Source organism: Ammospiza caudacuta, chromosome 3, assembly GCF_027887145.1.
Source record: "Ammospiza caudacuta isolate bAmmCau1 chromosome 3, bAmmCau1.pri, whole genome shotgun sequence".
Lineage (NCBI taxonomy): Eukaryota > Metazoa > Chordata > Aves > Passeriformes > Passerellidae > Ammospiza > Ammospiza caudacuta.
In genome coordinates this window covers 42,556,126-42,566,648 of record NC_080595.1, presented here as the reverse complement: position 1 = coordinate 42,566,648, position 10,523 = coordinate 42,556,126, and the positions used below count along the sequence as shown (strand labels likewise).

The 10,523-nt window shown below is 44.0% G+C and overlaps 1 protein-coding gene across 1 annotated transcript in view; it reads left to right on the top strand.

The window, feature by feature from the left end:
- The first annotated feature begins 397 nt into the window (after nt 1–397).
- Nucleotides 398–10,523, top strand: part of PDE10A (phosphodiesterase 10A) — a 167,048-nt gene continuing 156,922 nt past the window's right edge. The window contains exon 1 of the mRNA XM_058802226.1: nt 398–1,262. Within this exon, the coding sequence (XP_058658209.1) occupies nt 398–1,262 (865 nt within the window). The remainder of the gene's footprint in view (nt 1,263–10,523) is intronic.

Genomic DNA, 10,523 nt, shown 5'->3' with positions numbered 1-10,523 from the left:
TGACTGTATCTGCCTCTTTGCAGCCGAGCGCGCACATACGGGGCAATATTTGCCTCGCTCGAAGAAAATACAGATTGTTGCCGTTTTCTTGCTTTGAATGCGAGGTGGGAGCATGGGGAAAAGCGGACTTTAAAGGGGATTGAAGCCGTTTGGCGGTCAGTAGCGCCCTGTCCCCTCTGGCCTAAAGGGGGAACGGAAATGTGAGGATTTTATGAGGGCGGGGAGCCGGGGTGCGGAGGAAATACTGCCCGCGAGTTGCCGGAGGGAACGCAGGACGGATCCGCGGTTGCCCCTTGTTTGGCTCCGTCCTTTTTCGGCTTCTCCTTTCGCTTTACTCCCGTATCTCTGCTAGACGTCCTGCCTTAAACTACCGCGAAAGGGAGGGAAGAGCGGAAGCATGTCCAACCCGGAGAAGCGGATCTTATCCCGCCCCTCGGCCCCCCTAGCTGCAGCGCCCGGGGAAAAGCCCGGCTCCGGCAGCCGCCCGCTCCACTCCCATGGCCAGAGCGGTGGAGGTGGAGGCAGCGGCGGGTCTCCTCCTCCTCCCCCCGCTCCTGGAGGCGACTCGGCTGCCTGCAGCTCCCTCTCTCTCCTCCTAACAACCACCACCAGCAGCAGGAGCCGCGCTACAGGCACAGCCTCCTCCGCCGTCTCCGCCAGCATCGTCTCTAGAGCGGCAGCGGCTCCTTTCCTCGTTCCAATCCCCTCCTTCTCCTACGCTTCTCCATCTTCTTTTTATTTCTTGCCGCCGCCTCCTCGTTTCCCCTCCTCATTTTCCTTTAACCTCACAAGTCTCCAAGGGAGGGAAGGAGGAGGAGAGGCAGCGAGAGCGGCAGGAGGAGGAGGTGGAGGAGGAGGAGGAGGAAGAGGAAGAGATGTTGGCGGAGCAGCAGCAGCAGCTCACTTGATCGCCCATCCAGGCGGCAGCGGCAGGAGGAGACTCTTCTGTTCTTCCTCCATCCAGGGCTTGCTGCTCCGTTCCGCAGCCGGCGGCCCCCGGCAGCACCACTCCCGGCTCCTCCTCTCCCCAGCCGCCTCTCGCCCGTGGTCCTGCAATTCCCTCGGTGCTGCAGCAGCAGCCCGCGGCGACGGGATCCGAGGAGGCGACGGCCCCGGCGGGAGCAGGACTCCTAGGCGGCAGCAGCGGCAGAGAGGCGCCTTCTTCTCCTTCTCGTCTCCCCTGCTCCTAGGGCCAGACATGGAAGATGGATCTAATTCTGCAAGCTGCTTTAGGAGGTTTACGGACTGTTTCTTGAATACAAGTAGGTACCGGAGCGCTGTGCCCGGCGGCGGGTCGCGCGTGTCTCGGGGGAAGGCGAAGGGCTGTGTCCGAGGCTGGGTGCATGCCTTGTGCAAAGGGCATTTCTTTGTGAGCGGGGGGGAGGCGAGGACACAAAGGGGCCGTATACGTGGGGCGTGCGTGGACGCATGGAGGAGCGGCCGGGTGTGTATTGAGGATGCACGGACAAAGGGGATGCTGGATGTAATTGAGTGCTCTTTGTGGGAACTGGCTGGTAACGCCTCGAGGATTTCGGCATCGTTCCGGTGTCAGACAACTCTACGTGTATGTATGTCAGCCTTTTGCCTGGTACATGCTTAATTTGGTCAGGAATGACACGTAGAGGAATGGAGACTGTCCCCCCTACTTACTCGAACAGGCAGAAAGGAAGCATTATGGTATCGGCAATTGACAGAAAAGCGGCAGCGGAGGACCGAAAAGGGTGAAATGGATCGCTTCTTTCTGCATCCCTCATCAGATCTGCCACGCGCGTTCACATTCCATATTTCTGATTCGGCTTTGGTACCGGGTGCCGCCTTCCCCTGGCCGTGGCTCGTTGTAAGGCGGGCCAGGAGCCCAGGAGGAAACATGTGCTCCTTGCTACGAGGGGCTGGCGCTGGAGCGGGGATAGTGACCGGCTGCCGGGGAGGGCGGAATAAAGCGGGGCGATTGAGGCGCTCCACAAAGGGCTCCCCGCAGCCAGTCGTTCCCGAAGCCTCGCCGGCTCCACCGAGCCGGAGGGCGGGGGCCGGGCGCGATGGCCCCGGGCGGGCGGGCGGGCGGGCGGCACTGGGGCCGGAGCTCGGCCTGTCCTCGGTGCGGGGCTCGGCGTGGGGAGCGGCCCGAGCCCTGCGGCGGGCTGTGCGAGCGGGGAGAGGCTGCGCACGGCAGGAACTCCCCGTGGGCAGGCAGGGACGGGCGGCCCCGCTGCCCCTCGGGGGTCTCGCCCTCCGCCGCCCGGCGCTTCCCCGGCACGCCGCGCCCCGGGCTGGCGTGGGCCCGGAGCGGCCGGGACTGCGGGCCGAAACCTGCCGGGTCCGCCGGCCCCTGTCCCCCGCCATCCCTCAGTTCCAGCGCCCCGCCGGGAAATGTGTAATGTGTGCCGGGCTTCGGTGTGCTCACAGGACTGAAGAATTTACAAGCAGTGCATGTGTCAGAGCTGAAATACATATATTATATATATTTATATTTTATAGGGAACTTTTTTTTTTTTTAGCTTGTCCAGTATTTTGATGCTTAGGATGACTTCTATCAGTTGTGGCTATATTTTCTTCTTGTGACAGCTCCTTAGTTTGTGGATCTATGCCTTAAGGTGTCCCTAGATTGAATTTTAGTCTGTTAGTATACTTTGTTATAGGTGGCTTTTTGGATACAGGTGAACCGTATATGGTTCATTGGGGACATGTGAGAACAACTACAGAGATGTCCACTGAAACCTCATTGTCTGTTTCATTACTTACAGCTGTCTTAAGCACAAGAGCCTACAACTGTGGTAGTACTTGTGTTCCAGAGTAGTGGTGAATAAAGATGATTATTGTATTTGCTGCACTGTATTTTTTCAACTTTATTCAATAGTTGATTATGGCACAGAACCACATACTTGTTTAGTCTTGAGACCTGAAGGGAATCTTAAACCCTTCCAGGTTTAATTTTCTTTGTGCTTGATAACGGTAGAATGCCGCCATGCGTGTGGTACAATGCGGATGTTTTAAAATAAGTGGTCGTGAGAGACAGGAACTGAACGAGGGAATGTGTATCATGTGGGGCAATTCAATCCTATGCTAGACCAGGAAAAATATGATGTGGAAAACATCAGCTTTGTTCAGAACAGCTTTAAAAGCAGTAGTGAATTCAACTTAAGCTACTTTATGAACTCTTGAACACAAGAAATTTGGTCGTCTTTCACTGACTGTGACCTCTGACTGAAGATTTTCCGGCAGGCAGGAAAGGAGCAGAACTGTTCTTTCCCCTGTGAGTTTACTGACGTCTAAGAAGACATGCAGTCTCTCTCTGTGGAAACACTTTTCCATACTCCGCGGCCCGTGCTCAGGAAACTTCCAAGAACTTAAAAGTCTGGTATTCTCTGCTCTTCTTTTGAATGTGATTGATACTGACCAGTGGGCTCAACAGGTATTAGTGAGGCCAGATAGACTGACGGACAGACATTGACATGCGGTGCGTATGTACATATGTGTACCCTGCCCTCCCTCCCTGAGTGATTGCATAAATCTGATTTCCTTAGGAAACCAGGCTGAAAAAAGGAGGGGAGGGAAGTCAAACAAGATAGTGTTCAGTTCCAGTGCAGCTCCTGCAAAGAGCACTTGTCCAACTGTTTGGAGTGCTGTGCACAGTCCTGTTACAGTGCAGCCGGAAGACTATCATTGTTTTGAAGAGGATGAGATCATGTAAAATAATGAAGATAATGTGCTGTGTCTCATAGCTTTTGTTTCCTGAATTGTATTTTAAGTTCTAAATCATATTCATGTGCATATATATATGCTCTTTGACTTTTAAGACCAAAAAAAAAGAGCCTAAATATTTTTGAAGGGAACCTGAGGGGTTCTGTAGGGAAGAGAACTGAGATGAGTCCTCCTGGAGAGAATATTTAAAAGTGGCATAACAAAATCCTCAAGAGTGGAAAACAGTGAAATTGCTAGAGATGTATTCCTTCTTGCATCTCAGCTCTTTTGACTTGCATGCTCTTCAGTCAGGATTTTGTTAAAAGATTATTCTTATTAAAATTTTAAGGTTCTGCAATACTCCCTTTGTGCCATATCTGGCTATTTCTCTTATTAAAATTTCTAATGAAACACTGGACTGCAGAAGCTTATATGAACTTTGTGTGATGTATGTTGTTTTTTTCTTAACTGTTTGAAGTCTTGGCACGTAACAGTGTTTTAAGAAACTTTGAGTATTGAACATCCTGGATCAATACTCCAGTGGAGTTCTGTCATATTTAAAATATTGCAAGTTGCCAAGTATTCCAGTATTTCAGGTTTCTGGGAAATGTCTTGCCTTTAGGTGGGCATCCCATCTTCCTTCCACATTCCAGGTCTTCTGTCATGGTGCAGGTGCAGCATATGTCATCTGTTTCCCATGAGTCCATGGGTCTACTAGCAGGTATGAGTTCTTTACACTATGTGGGCTTTCTGCTTGTCAGAGAATTACCAGTATATTTTTATTGTATACAGTTACATTTTTTCTGGCTGTTTTAGTCCATAACTTCACATGCCACATGCTAAGGCTTTCTGATTAAGCAGCACTCTAAGAAAGAATACATGTAAGATATGTTGTTGTTCAGGAAGAAAATAGCAATTAAAATTTAAATAATGTCAAAAGTATTCCTGTTACTTGATCTAATGGAAAAATTAATCTTGTCTTGACTCTTGTTTTTCCTGGTCTGTGTATTCATTTTTTTGCAGTCAGGGTGTTCTAAGTTAAATTCTGATCTTCAGCAATGAATCCCTTGTGTGAAGGTGGACAGAATTTGGTTTTCCAATTAAATCATGCTTAAAATTTAGAATATGTAAGAAATGAAATTGTCGAGTTTTCACCCCATGGATTCTGACTCTAGGTTAATTGAAAGCAAAATTACCGCTAAAGTAGGATATAGTTATGATAAGTGATGTCACTCCACAGCTCCCATCACAACTGGTGTTTCACATTTTTCATTAATGTATAGGAACACCATATATCCTGGTCTGCAGCACTGCATCTCTACTTAATGGGATAACAGAAAAATACGTAGGGCAGACAGCAAGGAATGGCTTGGAAAGGTAATGAAAACCATGCAAGCACAAGCAGTTAAGAGTGGAGAAAGGCTTGCTTTTCCAAGTCAGGTATTTTTACAAATGGTTGTCTGTAAAACATGCAGTTTACATTTGGAATATCTAATGTTCTGTCCCTTCGACTCAGCTCTGCTGCCTGTGCCTGATGGTTTGGGAATCCCTAGCGCTCACAAGCCTTGAGAGAGGAGGTAATGCCTTCCCTGGTAACTCAGTAACCTGGCTCCTCCTGTGAGATGAGCTGTGGAAGGTGTGATTATGCACAGTGGGACGGTTTAGATGAGTTGGGAGATGGCTTCTTTTTGCCACTTGTGTGAGGAGGATGGCAGCTTATTTAGTATTCTAACACAAGGCTGGCAGCTTCATTCCCCCCATTTGTGTCCTTTTCTTTTTTGCTCATGTTTAAGCCAACCTCATCAGCTGGACGTGGTGAAAACCTGAAGTGTAAAGATGTGTTTTTATTCAACATGTATGTGACTTAGTGACTTGATTTTGAAAGTCATGTGAGTTCTTACTTGCACTAATGATCTAGGGCAAAAACCTGGCTGTCTTGCTCTTATGTCATCTATCGTACAGATCAGTACAGCAGTAACTTCTGTGCAGTTTTAAGATTCTGTGCCATTTTCTAATACACATAGATTATAACCAATGTTCTCTCAATATTATGGAATCATGGACTTAAAATGTTAAGAATGAGAGTCTTTGAGTGAGTGGATTTTGGACTGGGAAATGGCTTATGCAGCTTGTTGATTGATGTTAACCTTGCCTGTGTTTAAAATTGTATTTTAGATTGAGTTTAGTATCAGCTCATTTTTTAAAATGCCACTTTAAAAAGTATTTGAGTTTCAGGTAATTCTGTTTAATACTTGAGCATTTGATTTTTGTTTGTTTTATAATATTACAATGTCTGCACTGTTGGCACTATTATTGTATTCTAAAAGAAAGCTAAATCATAGGTAAAAGTATATATATATATAAAAAAAGGCTGTTTGAAGGTTTTAAAATTGTTTTTATACTCCCTCTGCTGGCTGTTTCAATTACAAGTACTTGTACTTGAACATGATTACTAAATCTTCTTTTTATTTTACTGTTTTATCAAATAAGTAGTAAAGTGCATTGATACACATTTTTTTTTTTAAAGTATAATTGTTAAATGAAGAAACACAGTTTGCAGGAATTGGAAGTCTGACACTTTTTTTTATGTAACAGCGTTTCCAGTTTTTGTTATACCTTGTATTGATTTTAACTCCTGTCCTAAAAGCAGTTGAATCTTTGGGTGTTTTGGTCCCCTCTTCATTAGTAAATTTCACAGAAATAACAATTCATATATTGTTCCAAACTATTTGTTTGTCTGTTTCATTTGTTGTAACAAATATATTGTCCAGCTTTGAAGAACAGCTGTGATAACACAGAAATGGTTATGCTGTCTTTTGTTAAATGAAAAAAAGATAAAATTCAGTCATGACTTTGACTTTCTTCTACATAATTAGCTACAATGCTGCACTCAAAGCGTTCTGTAAATGTAAGGGATAATTTTTTAAGGTATTGATTTTGTTACAGTAGTGTAGAGTAGTGTTCATCCAAAATATTTATACCACCCAAAAATTGTCATTTCTAGGAACCTCAGAGGTTGTTCACAAGGGTTGCTTTATATGTTATAGAAATGAAGCCATTGCATTTCCCATGGGTTGTGGCTGAAGCAGTTCAGTATTTCTTGTTGGTGTTTCTGCTGAAGACGCAGGCTGCTCGGCGGTGTGTCCTCGCTGGCGCTGGTGCAGGGCTTCCCCCGCTCGCTGGGATGGAGTTTGCAGAGTGCCACCTGCTGATTGACAGCTCCCGGAGCGCTGCCGCCTTTGCTTCCTGGCGCCTCCCCCAGCTCAGCCTCCCTTGGCTTGGGCAGGGGACCAGTCGGTGCAGTTGAACCTGGCAACTGTGTGGAATCAAATCTCAGCTTTGAGCTCTGCTCTTAAATGATGCATTTCTTTTTTCCTAATTTGTTTCAAGGTGAGGACACAGGATTTTCATCCTGGCAGGTGGGCTTCCCTTGCCATCTTTGTCCCCTTTTAAAAGTTTGTGAGAAAGCGTCATATTTCTGTGGTTTCTTCATCACATCTTGTCAAGCTGTCATAATTAGTGTGGGAAGAACCAGCCTGGCTGGTGTTTATTGAAGGCTTTGGCTCCTGCTATGCCAGACAATGTAATGATGTGTTGCACACTCAAATGAGGCCGTTCAAAAGGCAGGTAACAGACTCACCACCATACCTTGCTAACAGATGAAAATTCCTCAATGCTCATGATATGTTTGTTTTTGCAGGAGAGAAGGACAATTTTATTTAAAAGTTCTAAATTTTTACAGGAAAGTCATGCATTAATCTTTAGCTTAGTGCATTTTAAGAATGCTTTATTTCAACATTCAAGTATGATAATTATGTCTTAAAAAATTGGCAAGAATATGATTTAGTTAAAAAAATATATCATTTACATACTTAAAAAGAACTCCTTTGTTTCAAAATTCTTTTAATATACCTTTTCATGGTGATTTGTTGCCGCAGGAAGCCTTTTTAATTCCAGCTCTTAAGCATCCTGTCACAGGTGGCATTAAAAACAAAAAATACTGGTTTTACAAATTTCATATTCTTTTGGAAAACACATTGATAGCAAGGTTTAGTCTGAGTGAGATTTTTAACAATAAAATGTCACATCATTAACAGGTGCCAAAATCTTGTGGTTCAAAAGGACGATAGCTGTGGTCAGTATATCACTTGAAGACTTGCTTAAGTAGTTTTGGCTCAAGAATACTAAAAGAGAGGGATTTTGAATATTATTCATGCCTTCAGAAAATCCATAGTAATATTATTGATATCTATTGAAAATAATAATAAAAAACCTCAATGTAGGAGCAGCAGTAGTGATCTCGCCTTCTTTGGTGCTGGGACCCAAAGAAAAGATTGTCAGGGTCTGAGACCAGTTAATCCACCTTCCATCTGAAAACTTTTAATGTTTTCATTAGCACTTATTGATCTGATTTCTTGTTTCTGCATTATCAGCCAATTCCCATGCACCAGAACTGTATTTTTCTTAACAAAGTTTATTCAGCTGATAATAATTTCAACATTCTTCCTTCCTCTCTCCTTCCACTTGCATCAAAAATAAATCCCCTAATGTCAAGCCACAAATACTTCCAAAAGAAAAGGAAACTTTTGCATCTGAAGTTCTAATAACTTTGTTATTCGAAACCTCACATGTCTAACTCTTGTGACCCATACATACCCAAAATAGCAGGTATATGTAGCTGCTGACAAGGACTGCTATGCTTACCTTAGTAATACTGCTTGCTTTTCTTCACCCTGTGGGGAAATTTCCACACTGGCAGGAAAAAAGCCACTTTCATTGTCATGTATATTTTAGTAACATTTTTGCAACATTGTGGTTCACAGAATAAGATGTTTAGCCTGAATTATGGTGGCTAAATGTGCGTCCCTTTTATTCTTTTGTAGTTTTCCTCACTGCCTAGTTTTTATATCTCCATTGTATTTCTTCTATAGTGTCTTATTTTATTTGCTTCCAAACTGGGTAAAACTCCTTCCCTTTCTTCTAAAGGTCTGATTTAGTCTTAAAAAAAAAAAGTGTCTCAGTATTCCAGTAATGATTTTTTTCACCAACACATAGCACTTGAGTTTATGATAACTCTTTCTTTTACTTACACTGTCTTTTTTGTGTTTATATTTTGGTTTTCTTTCATGCATATACAGATACCTTGGCAGCTTCTCTAGAGTGAATTCTTTTTTGGAACATAGCTCTGTCGACTGTCCTTTCTTTGCATGCCTTACTTTCAGTTATATTGTAATTTCAGTTTTATATTCCTTTTCCCTTGTCCACCCATAAGCTCATTTTAGCTAATGTTTCCTTCTTGATTGCTGAGTTGTGCTGATTTTGTTTCTTCCTGCATGGTCTGGTGTTTTATACTCTCCTTTTTACAGTGTTTTTGTTTCCCCCAACTATTTCAGTTGTGTGAAGGCACTATGGCGCTATTATTCTTATTCCGGTATGGTTCACTTAAACAGTATTGTCTGGATTTTTTTTTTTTGGTGAGAAGAAATTTTGCATGGTAGTTTGAAAATGCTCACGATGTGTTCTGTATTTGCGGTGACTCATTGTATTTCCTAATCCGCCACTGTCTGCCCAGCCCTAAGTGTGATGTCAGTAGAAATTTTTCCTTCTTGCTTTTTTTTGAGCACACGTAGGACTGATGAAAGTTACTGTTTGATGTAACAGAACTGAACTCATCTGTTCTCAAAACAGGCACTGCCTTGGCTAATATGCTCAGGTTTTGTTGTGCCAGGCTTCCGTGTCTCATTCTTGAGAGCAAATTGCTCCTGTGTGGATGTGTCCCAATGTACCTGTTTCTTCAGACTTCAGTTTTCACCAGTGCAGACTCCTGCGACAACTGCTCGTGGAAGCTGCTTCTTTCGTGGATCTTAAGTGTTTAATGTAGTTTTGTGGCCTTCAGCTGATGATTATGAAAGCAAGAAGGTATTGGGATTAGAGGTGTCATTTTGAGAAGTGCTTTGAGACATCAGAGAGAATGAATGGCTGACGTGCAGTCTCCAATGTTTATAGAACAGTACAATTTCTGGCTTAGCTCTTGTGATGGTAGCGAACAGGATCATCTGGCGTGTTGCAGGAACTTTCATAGACTTTTTGTGGGTAGGAATGTGGTTGTAGATTGCGTATTTCTTGCAGACCATTTTTGGACTTTTGTTGGAGCTATATGCAATGCTCATGCTTTTTGAACTAAGCACAGAGGATGTGGGCTCAAGCTTTAGTCCTGTCTGTTCTGCTTAATTTTTAGTGAGCTCCTTGATCCATTTAGACTGATGCCTAATTTCATGTGTGTTGGGAGTAAGCAAATGCAGACTGTTCCCCAAAAGCACTGGGAATAATACTTAGATCTTCCCACCTTATGAAAGGATAAGATTTTAGCTTTGCATACAGAAGCTGTGTCACGCCCCTGTGCTTTGTGGTTAAAGATCAGCCTCTGGGCTGTTTTAATTACTTGTTTAGGGACATAGGTCTATGGAGGAGCAGAGGAACCAAACAGTCCAAACTGTTTGTGGCAGTAGGCAGACCTTGCTTCTACACACCAAGTTCTCCTAGGGAATGAACCACAGGTTCTACAAAGTCCTGAATGAAAGATGCGTGCCACGAATAAGGGACCATATTGGAGGACATGACTTGCTGCCTGAGTCAGCACAATTATTTATATTTTTTGTCTTTGTTTCCTGGACTTGCTGCTTTGAAAGGATCTTTGGGAGTTGTGACTAAAATGCGTAAATGGATGTTCATAGGAGAGCAAGATGCAAAGCTGGTCAGTTGACAAGGATGAATGAAGTGTGTGTGGTGATATTATGTATCTTTAGTTAATGAAAGATGGTGGAGACTTGTCCATCTATGACAGC